We start from the raw sequence: 16,291 nt of genomic DNA, 5'->3' as shown, positions 1-16,291 counted from the left end.
AGATCTGATTTTTGATGTGTGTTTACATGCACAAAATAAATCTGATCATCAAAAACACCTAGGGACATGTGTCAGTTAATCGATGGATTTTTAGAGGAACTGTTGTATTTGGAAGACAAAGTACAATGTATTTAATATAAATCTTTAATATTCTATTCATTTTTGTCTTTGCCACATTAATTTGCCCTTTTTGTGCAATTCTCCTTGTCAAAGCCTGCACAGGTGTGAAAAATCTGAAAGAAATCAGATAACAGATTACTCACATGGGACCATTTACGTGACATGTCAGTAATCAGATAATGATCAGATGTTTGGTGTGCATATATAACTTATTTAGCAGGAAGCTTGACCCTATAATATTGTTCACTGACAGAGGCAGGTGTAAACAACTGAAACATTTTCTACCATTGCTGGCTTTCAGATGGCACAAGATTCTATAGGCCAATAATATTTAATACTGATGGGGGACAGCTGAAATTAATATTGTTAAAATGCTGAATTTTGTTTGTTATATGGTGAGTTCTTTGGTCTAATCACTATAGAAATGATCAGGTTGAACATTTGTGCATTTATCTTTTAGATATTTATTACAAAAAAACAATATAATCAATAAGGAAATCTGGAAGTATGACATCATCCAAACACTACCAATATAACCTTATGGCCACTCATCAATTTAAAGTGCATCTGACAGATTCATATAGTTTTCTTATTATTACTTTGTTCGGTGGGATAGTGAGGTAATTATTCAGTAGTCAAATTGGAGTTTTCAAAGAAATATAGAAAACAAAAAGTTGGAAAATACATGAAGTAGCTGTGAGTTCTAAAATGAAATACGACCATCTATGTCATCAATAACTGTCAACAAATTCATTTAAAATGCAGGGACAAGTTACGCACAAGGAAGGCATTTTTCTGACAGTTTAAACACCAAAACACCAACAAAATAAAGGTTGCCATTCATCGTTATTTGTCAAATCATTACTACTGTATAATTTAGGTTTTTGCCTTTGTTAACATTATGGTTGCTAGGTAACACACCTTTATGTATGTCATATCTGCTGTCCTTGTCCAACCAGGAAGTAAAATTACAATCTTCACCAAAATGACAAAACTAAAAGAGGCTAGACTTTTCTTTTTTGGTAAAATCTTAAATGTAATGATGTTAACTATGTTTTAGAGAAATGAGTAGTCTAACCTGTCATATGCACTTTAAATCTGTGTATAGTGTTTGACAGAGCAAATGGGAAAAAAACTGGTGTGGGTGTGTGGACTTCTCTCTACTACAGTGTCCATGCAGAGGAGAGTTTGACATTTAAAAACTACATCCTAAAACAAACAAAAAACAGTTTAAGAAATACACATATTTGATATGTAATGTACTCTGTATGTGGACATGCTTATATCCATATGCTATTCATGCCTGATGTCATGCTTCATGGGGCAAAAAAAAAAAAAAAAAAGAGATGCTAAATCATATCATAATAATACATCATATTATAGTTTAATTATCACAAGTTATACATTTGAAGTATAATTTTTTGAATGACAGCCACAACACTACCATGTGCCTAGGCCTGTTACGATAATTACTTATCGTTCAGTATATGAAAGTTGGAACAATACTTTTGGGGTCAGTATTTATCGTGTATACATTTTCTTTGCACTACTGGAAGATTTCTGGTTATTTTTTGGGTATAGGATATGATTTAAGCTGTAAAAGTTTGAATTATTAACTATATCTCATTACAGATGCAAACCTAGTTCCAAAGAGTTTCATTCTGCGGCTACTATTATTATTATTTATCGTTATTGTGTCAGTGGCAAAAATTTGTTTCAGTATTATCGTTTATCGTCTATTTTTATTTCACCATTATATCCACCTTCAAAATATGTTATCGTGACAGGCCTACATCTGCCCCAGTGTTTTTTCCATCATCCGTAACTTGTAGGCAAAAACTGAATTGTTGACATTAATGTATAATATGACATAACTCCGTATACGTGCATGGGCGTACTCAAGCAGAAATGGCGTACTACAGCGAAATAACAGATCAAACCTCCAGTACCTTGCGTGAGTGGGCTGCTGGTGTGAGAGGGCGGGGCCTAGTAGCAGTGGTTAGTGGTGGTAGTCCTTATAAGGGAGCGGAAGGCGGGGCTTCCTCCTGCGTTACCTAGCGTGTGAGAGTCCAGGTCGTCATCGATAAACTCCTCCCCCTGAATGATGTGCTGTGTGTCCTCGCTGTGGTTCACTGGACTGGTCATCTCCTGCTCCTTCTCATTGTGCATCTGCGCGTACACGTTTCGGTTCACAGGGAGCTTCCTAAAAAACAGCGGGGGATAGGTGTCCTCAGTCCGGAGCCAGGGACTGTGGGATTTGTAGTTTTTGTAAGACGGAGATTGTAGTTTTTGTACATTTTTTCATTTGAGTGACTTTTGTGTGTTTGGGACAGGCACTGTGCTTTTGGTGAAGTGTATTTGTGAACAACATGCAGTTAAGTGACCACGGAATATAAAAAGAGAAAAAAAACAAAGTGCTGAAAAACAAACAAAAACACTGCAGCATTTTATAATAACTACACTTTAATGACTTAATTTATAATGAACAAATGATTCAGGCTTAGGAACTACTTAATATCACAACACTAACTCCAAATCCTAACCCCTTAAAGTCCCTGTACCTTTTTTTTTTCCCCATTTGAGCAAAATTTTCCTTGTCCCAGTACAGATATATTCCGGACATGGAGACTAGCTCTGGGGACATGGAATGTCACCTCACTGGGGGGGAAGGAGCCTGAGCTTGTGTGGGAGGTTGAGCGTTACTGGCTGGATATAGTCGACCTCACCTCCACGCACAGCTTGGGCTCTGGAACCCAACCCCTTGAGAGGGGTTGGACTCTCCATTTCTCTGGCGTTGCCCGCGGGGAGCGGCGGCGAGCTGGTGTGGGCTTGCTCATTGCCCCACAGCTCAGCCGCCACGTGTTGGAGTTCACCCCGGTGAACGAGAGGGTCGTGTCCCTGCGCCTTCGGGTCGGGGACAGGTCTCTCACTATTGTGTCGGCCTACGGGCCAAACAGCAGTGCAGAGTACCTGGCCTTCTTGGAGTCCCTGGGAGGAGTACTAGACAGTGCACCAACCGGGGACTTTGTTGTTCTCCTGGGGGACTTCAATGCCCATGTGGGTAATGACAGTGACACTTGGAGGGGCGTGATTGGGAGGAACGGCCTCCCCGATCTGAACCCGAGCGGTGTTTTGTTATTGGACTTCTGTGCTAGTCACAATTTGTCCATAACGAACACCATGTTCGAGCACACGGGTGTCCATCGGTGCACGTGGCACCAGGACACCTCTGACTCTAGGTCAGAGGTCAATGATCGACTTTATTGTTGTGTCATCTGATCTCCGGCCGCATGTCTTGGACACTCGGGAGAAGAGAGGGGCTGAGCTGTCAACTGATCACCACCTGGTGGTGAGTTGGATCCGCTGGCGGAGGAGGAAGCCGGACAGACCTGGCAGGCCCAAGCGCATCTTGAGGGTCTGCTGGAAACGTCTGGCGGAGCCCTCTGTTAGAGGGGTCTTCAACTCCCACCTCCGGGAGAGCTTCTCCCTGATCCTGGGGGAGGCTGGGGACATGGACTCTGAGTGGTCCATGTTCTCCACCTCTATTGTCGATGCGGCTGCTCGTAGCTGTGGTCGTAAGGTCTGTGGTGCTTGTCGCAGCGGCAATCCCCGAACCCGGTGGTGGACACCGGAAGTAAGGGATGCCGTCAAGCTGAAGAAGGAGTCCTATCGAGCCTTGTTGGCTCGTGGGACTCCTGAGGCAGCTGATGAGTACCGGCAGGCCAAGCGTGCCGCGGCTCGGGCAGTCGCAGAGGCAAAAACTCGGGGTTGGGAGGAGTTCGGGGAGGCCATGGAGAAGGACTATTGGACGGCCTCAAAGAGATTCTGGCAAACCGTCCAACGCCTCAGGAGGGGGAAGCAGTGCTTCACCAACACTGTTTACAGTGAGGGTGGAGAGCTGTTGACCTCGACTGGGGATGTTGTCGGGCGGTGGAAACAATATTTTGAGGATCTCCTCAATCCCACCGTCAAGTCTTCCGAGGAGGAAGCAGAGACTGGGGACCTGGAGGTGGACTCGTCCATCACCCTGGCTGAAGTCACTGAGGTGGTTGGCAAGCTCCTTGGTGGCAAGGCTCCGGGGGTGGACGAGATCCGTCCTGAGTACCTCAAGTCTCTGGATGTTGTGGGACTGTCTTGGCTGACACGTCTCTGCTACATCGCGTGGCGGTCGGGGACAGTACCACTGGAATGGCAGACCGGGGTGGTGGTCCCTCTGTATAAGACGGGGGACCGGAGGGTGTGTTCCAATTACAGGGGAATCACACTCCTCAGCCTTCACGGTAAGGTCTATTCCAGGGTACTGGAGAGGAGAATCCGACCGATAGTCAAACCTCGGATTCAGGAGGAGCAGTGTGGAACACTGGACCAGCTCTATACTCTCCATCGGCTCCTTGAGGGTTCATGGGAGTTTGCCCAACCAGTCCACATGTTTTTTGTGGATCTGGAGAAGGCCGTGTCCCTCGTGGTGTCCTTTGGGGGGTGCTCTTGGAGTATGGGGTCCGGGGCTCTTTGCTAAGGGCTGTCCGGTCCTTGTATGACCGGAGCAGGGGCTGTGTTTGCATTGCCGACAGTAAGTCAGATCTGTTCCCGGTGCATGTTGGACTCCACCAGGGCTGTCCTTTGTCACCAGTTCTGTTCATTATATTTATGGACAGAATTTCTAGGCACAGCCAGGGGCTGGAGGGGGTCTGGTTTGGGAACCACAGGAATTCATCTCTGCTGTTTGCGGATGGTTGTCCTGATGGCTTCTTCGAGCCAGGACCTACAGCAGGCACTGGTGCGATTTGCAGCCAAGTGTGAAGCGGCTGGAATGAGAATCAGCTCCTCCAAATCCGAGGCCATGGTTCTCGGCCGGAAAAAGGTTGTTTGCCCTCTCCGGGTGGGTGGTGAGTCTCTGCCTCAAGTGGAGGAGTTCAAGTATCTCGAGGTCTTGTTCACGAGTCCGCCCCCCTCCCTCCTCCTCGCCTGGCCGATTTTTCTTGTTTTGTCAGATTTTTTTTGTTGATTTGTTTTTGTGTGTAGGCAGCACGGTGGCTGAGTGGCAACACTCATGCCTCACAGCAAGAAGGTTTGGTTCGATCCCCGGGTCGCCCAGGCCTTTCTGTGTGGAGTTTTGCATGTTTCTCCCCATGTCTGGATGGGTTTCCTCCAGGTACTCCGGTTTCCCCCAGCAACCAAAACATGAACGCCCTTGAAGACAACTGTTGTTGTGATTTTGGGCGTTACAAAAATAAAATGAATTGAATTGAGTGAGGGAAGGATGGAGTGTGAGATTGACAGGCAGATCGGTGCAGCATCTGCAGTGATGCGGTCGCTGTATCGGTCCGTTGTGGTAAAGAAGGAGCTGTAGGGTGGCCCGGCGCACCCTTAGGGATAGGGTGAGGAGCTCGGTCACATGGGAGGAGCTCGGAGTAGAGCCGCTGCTCCTACACGTCGAGAGAAACCAGTTGAGGTGGCTCGGGCATCTGCTAAGGATGCCTCCTGGACGCCTCCCTAGGGAGGCGTTCTGGGCACCTCCCGGTGGAGGAGGCCCCGGGGAAGACCCTGGACACGCTGGAGGGATTATGTCTCTCAGATGGCATGGGAAAGCATTGGGGTCCCACCGGAGGAGCTGGAGGACGTGTCCGGGGCTTCTAAATTCTTTGTGGTGAATATTTAGAATGCATAAGGTAAGTGAGGAATAACGTGGGACCACTGCAAACTGTATAAAATGAACTGGATCTGTTTAGTTCACATTTTTAAGAGGTACAGTGCTTTTAAATAAGTGGTTACTAAGCCTGAACCATTCTTAATAAAACAAATGGTTCATTATGAATCAAAAAGTTTTTCATGCTTATTAGGCTGTTAAAAAAAAAGTAAATTTTTGCATGCTTATTCTTTGTATATATATGTATATATATATACACAATCCCACCATCACATCTTCCGAGGAGGAAGAAGATTATATATATATATATATATATATATATATATATATATATATATATATATATATATATATATATATATATATATATATATATATATATATATATATATATATATATATATATATATATATATATATACAATATATTACTTCTACGATTGCTAGCATGCTGAAGAATCACGTGTTACCGTACAGGTGATACCATGTAGATGTTAGCATGTGCGTATCTCTATGACGATTAGCATGCTCTTTGTTCTAGGCAAAAAGCTTTAAGTTCTAAGTATTCTTACCTTTTAAACTTGTAAAGGATGAAGGAGCCAGTGGCAATGATGGTGACTAGGAATAAGACTCCTATCGCCCATACACCTGGACCTCCAGCAGCGCCATGGTAGCCTAAATCAACAAAACATTCAATATATGTGTTACTGGTTGCATGGATATTAAATGCAAGTAAGGAAAACTAGGGAATAAAAGCTGAAGACATCCATGCAAAAGTTGAACAGTCACTCATTTAGTATTTTTTTAGGACACAGCAATCTCAACCAAACAAAATTTCAAAAACGATTTCAAAATTTTGACAATATCTGCACGCAAATCTCACTCAACTGACAACGCACCATAGCCGGTTGCAGCTTCTGAAGTTTCATTACTACTATTCCCTATACCTTCAAAATAAAACCAGCAATAAACACGTGGTCATCGATATTTAAAAAAAAAGTATGTGTAAATTGCATAATGCACTGTACCTGCATTTGGGTCTGCCAGCATCACCAGAACCTGCTGACCTCCTCGGACAACAAAACTCACATTGTTGTCATTGAACGATTGGATTATGGCTGGTATCCGCTAAAGACAGAAGGTATTTCAGCTTTAGATACATATTGTATGTAGGAATGAGAAATTAAATTAAATGATAGGTTGTACTGAAAGCACCTTGTCTACAAATCTGTTCCTCTTATCTGGCTGGTCATCCAGTGGTAGCACATACAGGTCTGCAGAGGTGGGGAGACCAGGCTTCACCACAGTAACCAGGGAGTTTTGTGGAACACCTGTGATCTGTACATAAAGAAAATACTATATCAATAACTTGTATTTCAAATTGGTGGAAAGACCTTCAATCCAGTCTTTCTATAGAGCTTTTCTGACCATTTATCCTTCTTTGGACATGTTAGCATTTATACGTCCTTTAGTAAAGTAATGCAGCAGGTGGCGCTAGGGCAGCATTTAAAGTAAAAAAATGAATAATTAAAAAATAAAATAAAATAATAATAAAATAAAAATGGAGCAGCGAAGGCATTTTGAGCACTAACATAGTCAGAACTAGTCACTTAAATGTGTATGGATTTTAATAGTTTCATAGGTTATAATTAAAATGTATTAAAGAAGATATATTGTGCTTGTGTGTGCTATATAGTTATAATCTATGAGACCCGTGGATCATTATGTTAAAAGTTGCACATTTGAAATCGCAATATTCATCTAAAACAACTTAATTAAACAAAGAAATCAGCTGACTTCTGAGTTAGAAAACCGCGGTGCCCAATGAGAGCTGACGTCGCTATAAACGTCATCACATCAAAGAGCTGTGACGTTATAGGCATCTCTGACAGATAGCTGTACATCACATTAGTGAGTAGTGGATTTATTTTCCTCCCCAAAATGACTCAAATGCTGTCGAATTCTGTCTGTCACTGATTATGAAAATAAAATTGGAGAACGATGGGAGCACAGAGTAGTGGGCGTGTGCCAATGGAGGTGGAAACGGGGGTTAATTGGCAATATGGCGCCTTGAAAATAAGTGATTAAAGATTGCTCAAACATGCATGAATCACCCCTTTCACTTTGAGAGAGTAAATGAGAAGGAGAAACAATCACAACGTGGTTAAGAAGAATTTTGATTAATAGGTCTCTTTAAGCAATAGCTGGTGTGGCATATTTAAAACTTCCAACAACAGTTTAGCATAATAGAGGACTTTTATGTGATAAATATGGTCATGGTCACATTTTTATATAGCGCTTTTCCACCTTCACGGTGTTCAAAGCTCTTTACATGAAGGAACCATTCGATCGTTTACACACACATTCATACATCAGTGTATGCAGACTCTGGGGGTGAGGTAAGATAAGTGTCTTGCCCAAAGACATAATGACAGCATTCATCTGTGGGAGCTGGAACCGCACTGCCAACCTGTGGGTCAGTGGATCTGACGACTCAACCAATGATGTTTATGTCGAGGGCTGGATTTGAACCGCCAACCTTTGGATCAATTGACAAAACACTCTGAGCTGAGCTACTGTCTCCCAAATACTAATCATTGATCCATATATCTTGATTACATTTTTGTGAAACCTTTTAAAAATACTGATATTACTAAGTCACAAAGTTATCACAAAAAATGTTCAAGAATAAGGCAATATATTACATTTAACCATACCCTGGAGAGTATTTTGGTGACCACCTGTCCCACATCCTCTCTCCACTCTGGGATGTTTGGGTTGAAGCGGTCCAGGTTTCTGCTGAAGCTTAGAGGAATCACCTGGAAGTGCTCTGAAGCAGGACAGAGAAGAAAGGACTTAAAATATGACTACTGCAGTTACAGGTAATTCTACTTTACAGAACTGAAGTTACCGGTACCATAGACTTGGACTATCTTTGTGTCTTGAACCATAGAGCGACCGTTGGAGGCTTGGACTGTGACTGACACCTCGCCTGCCTCAGAGAACCGGGTCAGCAAGCTGTTCTGGAGGGTAAGGGTGGGCTGCAGAGAGGGAGCAAAACATAAACTAACAAAGCCGCTAGAATTAAGAGTGGTGTTGAAGTTGCAGAAAAATACACTGATGTCTAAATAAGATATCTGAAAAGTCACTAGGTAATGTCTTGGCTTTAGATGCAAAAAAAAAACAAAAAAACAAAAAACAAAAACAACTTATGAAAGTCATATTATACTTTTACAGACCATCAGATATAAGATAAAATGTGCCTATAACTGTCTTGGTTGAATTTAAAATCTCTCAAAAAAAGGCAAATGGACATGAAATATCACTGTGTTCATGCTGTGCATACATTATTTATATATATATCTATATATATTTATATATATATATATATATCTATATATATATATATCTATATATATATATATATATATATATATATATATATATATATATATATATATATATCTATATATCTATATATCTATATATATATATATGCTAATTTTGATAATATACTAAATATTGAAATTTCCCATATCTTCAAAACAACAACTTTAATATTTCGATAAATGGCCCTATGTGTAGTCAAAAGTAGATTATGACAGTGTAGATTGTTATTGGTGTGTGAACATCATATGACAGAAGCTTCCTAGTGCTAAAATACTGTATGCATGTTGTCTCCCGTCCATCTGTAGTAGACAGTGAGGCTTTGTCCTTACCTGCATGTTGTCTCCTATCCACCAGTAGAATACAGTGAGATTTGCCTCCGAGGGGAGTACAGTAGCAGACACATTGACCTCCTGGTTGATTCCAGCGATGGGTACTACCTCCAAATGCACCTCCTGCAGGGGGGCTACACATACATTCACACTGAGGTTACATTCGCCCTGGTATGGAAAAGTGCTTTTTGGCTGACAAGGAAATTCTCCTTAATCCAACTTTTTCATTGGGAGCAACCTCTACAATGTTCAGTACTTTTATTAGTTACTAGTTTATTAGTTTAAAAAATATTAACATTTAGTTGTAGCTTTAGTAGCTTTCATTAACGGGGCACTATTTAAAATATATTCACATATAGGCAATATCATAATACCTTGCACATGTAATGCTCTTTACAGGCTTGTTGAAGCCTCTCAAAGTGCTACACTGAAATCATTATTTATTAACTCCAAACTTGTTGATGACAAGCTACTTCCGTATTCACAGCTGCCCTGGGGCAGAGTGACAGTAATGAGGCTACCAATCTACTCCATCATCCCCTACACCACTACATACACCAGGCATCATTCAGTCTCACTTTTTCACAAATACTTCTTTTGCTGTTTTAATATAAAGTAGTGTTTTGTACCTGTGACTTGGATGTACATGGTGGCCTGTGTGTGGCCGGCCATGTTCTCAGCCTTCACACTGACCCTGTAGACCCCGGGGCTCTCATAGCGATGTTGGATGGGCTCGTCTGTCACTGTCAGGTTCTGGTAGATTGCCCTTACTCCATCTCCAAGATCCACTTGGTATTTAGTGCTGCTGGTATCACCCTGAACAGTTAAAACAACTTTATTACTTACTACTTAGTATAGTTGCCAAATACATTTCAACATACAGTATTTCTTTTAAACTGTCTGCTTTTTCCCCTTACTTTACTTATTTGTAACTATTACTCAGTTTCTAATTAACTCGTAAAAAAACAAACCTGTTCTTGATGAACGATGAATGTGATGTCATCACCGGGTGCCACAGCTAACATCTGCCCTTTAATGCCCAGCTGCAGTCCTTTAGGGGGCAGCAGAGGGCACAGGTGCTGCTTAGAGCTCTGCTGTTTGTTTATGCCTCCCTCACAAGAATTAGAGATCACCTTCCTATATCTAAAGCATCATTGCAAACAATTAGTTTTGCAAATTATATAATGTTATGTTATTAAATTAGTGTTGATAAACTGACCCAGTGCTGGACTCGTAGCTCCGCCCCAGATGACAGTCATCTGGAGGGGCATCAGGATCAAACCAGAAGTCAGCAAAACACCTGTGGCCTTCAGTCTGGGAGCGCTCAAAACCATAGTCACTGCACACAGAAACATGTTTCCATTAAAAACTTATATCCACAGCTTCTCCACAGTCTATTGTTTTGTGAAGTCAAAAGTGTTCCAGTCAAAGTTATACACAAGATCATCATAGTGGATGCCACGTTAGCGCAGTTGAGCCAAATAGACATAATTGAAATGTATATGGTTGTATAGGCTAGGATCAACCCTTGAGATACATATATTTAAATTGTAAAGCAGTGTGATTCTCACCAGTTGAAGTCCCTCTCGGTGCACTGACATGGTTTAGTGCTCAGAGCCGACGTGTAGCTCTTCCCTTTGATACAAAATGATGTGTCCTTTCTCTTCCTGAAGCTCCTCTCCTGTCCCATGATGCATTTCTCCCCCTGTAATTAACAATAGCTTGGTAAATTATGTTATTTTAATTTTTAGGCTTATGTTTTTGTTAATGTTGCTTTACATGAAGGTCGGTGAGCTGCCAGGACTCGTAGTCTTCCTCTGTGCACTGTCGTGGGAATGATTGTCTGAAGTCCACTTTGACTAGCTCCCAGTCTGAGCGGTAACTGATGTGGCCAAATACCCTGCAAATTGGATATAGAACAGATATGAAGTAATATCAAGAATGTTTTATCTTGGTATATTGTTGCAGTTTCCAGTCCACTCCACTAGATGATACCACAGAATTATGCAAATACTGCTGCTATTCTTTTGGGTCTTTCGGATTATGTGAACTACCACGTGTCTTGTTTACCACACGAAAATGTCAAGGAAAATTGTCAAAAGTAGTATGTAGTAGTAGTAGCAGTAGTAGTAGTAGTAGTAGTAGTAGTAGTAGGGTTTGCCGCGTGTATATGTTTTTGCTTTGACGGAGATGTTCTGCAGTATGGCAATAGACTTATTTATCTCATTGGATACAAGCAGGTGACGCCACCAGGACAAGTTACAGGTTAGATCTGTGTAGAGGTGAGCCCAGTCACAGGAAGAATGCATGTTTTTCAAGTTGTTTATTAAAAAAAAAAAAAAAAAAAAAAAATATATATATATATATATATATATATATATATATATATATATATATATATATATATATATATATATATATATATATATATGTGTGTGTGTGTGTGTGTGTCACTGATGCAACATATTTTAATGTCATACTGTGGAAGATTTCAGGAAAAGCAATAACATATCTGTGGAGACAAGAAGGTAGCTTAACCCCCCGCAAGAAAAGTTACATAGAGAATCTTTAATCATAGTGACACTGTCTGAAACTCCAGAGAGGTCTAATCTTTCAGAAGCAGGATACATCTGTCAGGAATGCTACATAGACCGTGTGTGTATAGAGGTGTATGTGTGTGTATGTGTGTGCATGCATGTGTGTGAGTCCATGTGTGTGAGAGAGGATTACTGCTCAGAGTATCTTATCTGAGGAAATGCTGGCGGGAGAGGAAGAGACTTATCCAGCCCCTAGCTGTTAAACTGGCCAACATGTTATTATATATCATCATGTTATTGAAAGAATCTTTACAAACAAACAAAATAATAAATAAATAAATAAATAAATAAATAAATAAATAAATAAATAAATAAATAAATAAATAAATAAATAAATAAATAAGACTATGTAAGGTAACTATGGAAATTTGGGTTAACCAGTTTATCCATACATGCTCAATGAAAGATCAAATACAAAAAATTGGATATCTTTTCCGCCTTTATCCACTAGATGGCAGCAAAGATTAAAAATACAACAGTAACGTGTTTAAGACCAATCACATGTCTAAGTAAAAAGATCAACTGAAATTTTCAATGTGAATATGCAAAAATAAACTAAGAAAAGAGCATCCATTTCATTTTGGTTGTGTGTATTGCATTGAAAAACTTGTAAGCGAGCTTGCATCTCTCTCCTCCTTGTTTCCATTGAAATGTTTTTCCTTTGGCTATAAAATTCCACAGTATAAAAGCATAAAATTTTGATGAAGAATGTTGCAAAGTATGGTTTTAACTTTTTATTTCCACGGAATCAAGCAGGTGATGTGCCACCTCAAGAAAGTTACATAATGTACCTTTAACAACATTACTCAACAAGTAATAGTAACAACAATAGAAATGATTGTACTATTTAAGTGTAAGTTAAATTTATATCTTTTTTTTTGCTGCAGTTTACTCAAATATATTTTTGTCTCATTGTTTCTCACAACCCTTTGATTACTATAACTATATTGGTAAATCTAATGAAGCATGTTGTATTTTATTAAATGTCAGGGCACGACTCCCTCTAACCACATGTACAAATTACTGCTGTGACTTCATTACATTCCCAGTAATCAATAATCACTGTGCTTTATGAATTATTGTAGCGCGCCAATATATGCCACTCACAGAAGCGCTAACGAGCTAATAAAGCTAATGAACTGCCTATGACTGCAAAGCCTCGGGCCAAGTGTATTTAAAGATGTCTTATTGATGTGCCAGTAATGTTAAGTACAAATGCATGAGGGAATGGGATATATGTTTGTACTGGTCACTAGCAACCCTAAGAGCATGAAAAGTTTCTGAGGATGGAGGAAAAATAATGGACTAAACTCAGAAGTCCTTTTATATTTGACATTTAAAATAAGTAGGGGTCAAAGGTAACACATTTTAGACATCTATACTTTACTTAAGCAGATTTTAAAGTGAATACTTTTTACAATTACTTTGCTATATTTGAGAGCAGGTATATGAATTGTCTTCTCCATTACATTTTTTTACAGGACTGAAAAGTAAAAGTATTTTTTACTATTGTCTGAGAAGTCTGAGGGGCTTCTTTTCAAGCGTGTTTGTAGTTTGGGCGAACAAAAATATACAAATAAAAACAGCTAGGAAAAATCTATCAATTGGATTGTTTCTGTTGAACAAAATTCAGCACAAATCTTTAAGTAGATGTTTTCTTGTGATACTTTGTGGTGTACTTCGTCCACCATTGCAATTAGCAAATGGCAAAGGCTGCAATTTTTAAAATTATTTCCTCTCCAAACAAAATCTCCTGTCTTATTCTGCAAAAAATCTGCTAACCGGTAGGTTAAATCTGTACAAACTTGTTCTGAAATGTAATTCTGGTATTGATTTGTCAGCTCATATTACAGTCTTTTTGTCAATTCTTCTGAATGCATTTCAGAATTGAACTTTGAAAACAGTCCTGTTACTGAAACCGCGATCGCAGTTAGATATTTTATCCCAAATCGTGCAGCCCTAACTTGCACCTGAGTATAATTAACGCTATAACTTATCTTAAGAGTTCTTCTCAAGAGTTCTGTGCTTGGTCAAGATGAACTTTACTCAAATACAAGGACATAAATGGATACATGCTCTTAAATGAGTTTTGTTTAGCCATGTAACTGTACTTTTACTTGCGTACACATTTTCAGTACTGTTTCACCCACTGAGATGACAAGCTTCCTAAGATGGAGAGAGAAGGAGAGTGGTAGTGGAGTGTGAAAAATGTGTGAATAAGTTCAGAGGAGCACGGACGACCTTGCTGGAGGTGTGAGTGAAGCTGAGCCAGAAGCAGTGTGCAACGCCAGCAGCAGACTACCAATTATGCAATTATTATTTTATTTATTGTAGTAAATATAACCATTTCTCAAAAAAACTGCTTAGAAAAAACATAGCTCATTCACTCTCTGAACTATTTCTGTTTCATTCCTTTATTTGCACCATTTTGAGTCCTTTTGACAATCCAAGAGACATCACATTTGTTCATCATGATTGTTGATTGATTTAGTAAGTGATTCATGGTTGCCTTTCTTTTGCTCATTAAAAAACACATTCACACAGGCAAGGTGGGTGAAGTGTCGTGCCTTATGGTCCAACAACAGTTTAAACTCGCCGGAATAGGATTTGTATAACCAACCATCCACTGAAACATCTGCTCTACTATCTGAATAGCTGCAATCTACATCATAAACACTGGCTTTAGGATTATGTATGTGGCATGATTGCATTGCACAGTAACATCTCAATATATAGAATAATTTTTTGTGTGTTCTTAAAAGTTTTAAAGCATTTTTGTGTGTACTCACGTCATGACAAGCGTCTCGTCCCCTGGTTCGCTCAGAAGTCCATCCACAAACACTGAAGTACTGGTGAAGTTATGCACCGTCCATGTCCGGCCTTCGTCGATACTGAACCTGACAGCAACAAGACAACAAATCTGCTAGCGCAAACAAAAACTATTTATTTCAATTTTGTGTTTAGCATGTCCCTGCAGGGCTGCCATTCCAGGAAGACACCACATTGGCTAAAAGAATGAAGTTAGTGTCTGGGGAGAGGAAGTCTTGGGTACTTAAACTGTGCCTGAAGCTATTGTAGATCATTGTCTGGCACTATAACAAAAAAAAGGTACCAAACTAAAAGATATGACAAAAGTTGACCTACCATCCACAATGTACGTTCATGAATTATAAACATTACTGATCAAATAACCTAAGAGTTTTTACATTTTTAGTGCAGTTTATAGTAGTAGTAGTTATAGTTGTAATAGTAGTAGTACTGACTAGGATGTTCCACAATATGGCATTAGAGGCTCACCTATCTCCTTGGAGACGGCCAAGTTACAAGCCCACTCATAGCAAAAAAACTACAAAAAGTGCATGTAGGGGTGAGTACTGTCGCCCCAAATAAATTAAATACAAAAAAACCCAAAAACAAAACAAAACAAACAAAACAAAACAAATAAATACATAAAATAAATATAAAAATAGCAACTGAAAAAAAAGTACCATTAACAAAAATACTGAAAATAGGTTGTTAGTTGACCTACCATCCACAATTGTCATTCATTTTTACCATTACAAATCAAAAGACCTAATAGTTTCTGAAGTAATTTAGTTTCATTAGTTTCATATATTATTCGCGACACAGACAAATAAAAGTTGTTTGGGCTGTTGGCAATGTTTTCTCCTTTGTGCATCTCTCTCCTAATCCCCTTTAACCGAATTGAACTTTGAAAAAGCGCAGTCTTAAAGAGCACTCCCAAATCTAATTACGATCATTATATAACTACCCAAAACGTCTGCTTATTCCACCTCGGAACTCTACTAGGCTGCTCTACGGGGCCACTTATTGATTTAGGGGAGGCGGGAGAGGAAAAGGGGGGGGGGGGGGCTGTGAAGGACGACCCTCCGCACAGACAGATGGCGCCCTGTCGGAAAGGTCGTTTGATTTGACGGTCTGATGAATGTCTTTCTTATCTGGGCTCCTCTCATTATGTGCGGCTGCGTTTGGCGAGCAGGGCAGATAGGATCACACAGAATGGGGGGGGGGTCTGGTGAAGGGCAGTGATACGAAGGCTTATGATACACTGAAGGACAGTTATAAAGTATATTAATGGGAATGTAATTATAGCGTTCAAACTTTAAGAATTCAATCAATAGGACATTTAGAATAAGCTGGTTGGTTTGCCACATACCGACTGGAGAAGTTTATTGCGCTGGAAGGAT

At 40.1% G+C, this 16,291-nt stretch overlaps 1 protein-coding gene across 1 annotated transcript in view; it reads right to left on the bottom strand.

Annotated features, from left to right (window-relative positions):
• The window catches only part of sorcs2 (sortilin-related VPS10 domain containing receptor 2), a 381,090-nt gene that overhangs the window by 4,136 nt on the left and 360,663 nt on the right, over nt 1-16,291 (bottom strand). Inside the window, exons 14-27 of the mRNA XM_055229165.1 lie at nt 14,873-14,980; nt 11,266-11,386; nt 11,058-11,191; nt 10,706-10,825; nt 10,458-10,629; nt 10,116-10,302; nt 9,487-9,620; nt 8,685-8,808; nt 8,485-8,597; nt 6,983-7,105; nt 6,796-6,895; nt 6,667-6,714; nt 6,340-6,442; nt 2,175-2,368 (exon numbers count right to left, since the gene is read on the bottom strand). Of these exons, the coding sequence (XP_055085140.1) occupies nt 2,175-2,368; nt 6,340-6,442; nt 6,667-6,714; nt 6,796-6,895; nt 6,983-7,105; nt 8,485-8,597; nt 8,685-8,808; nt 9,487-9,620; nt 10,116-10,302; nt 10,458-10,629; nt 10,706-10,825; nt 11,058-11,191; nt 11,266-11,386; nt 14,873-14,980 (1,781 nt within the window). The remainder of the gene's footprint in view (nt 1-2,174; nt 2,369-6,339; nt 6,443-6,666; nt 6,715-6,795; nt 6,896-6,982; nt 7,106-8,484; nt 8,598-8,684; nt 8,809-9,486; nt 9,621-10,115; nt 10,303-10,457; nt 10,630-10,705; nt 10,826-11,057; nt 11,192-11,265; nt 11,387-14,872; nt 14,981-16,291) is intronic.

This window comes from Periophthalmus magnuspinnatus, chromosome 18 (assembly GCF_009829125.3).
Source record: "Periophthalmus magnuspinnatus isolate fPerMag1 chromosome 18, fPerMag1.2.pri, whole genome shotgun sequence".
NCBI lineage: Eukaryota > Metazoa > Chordata > Actinopteri > Gobiiformes > Gobiidae > Periophthalmus > Periophthalmus magnuspinnatus.
Note: the sequence above shows the minus strand (reverse complement) of the source record. Positions and strands in the feature narration are given on the sequence as shown.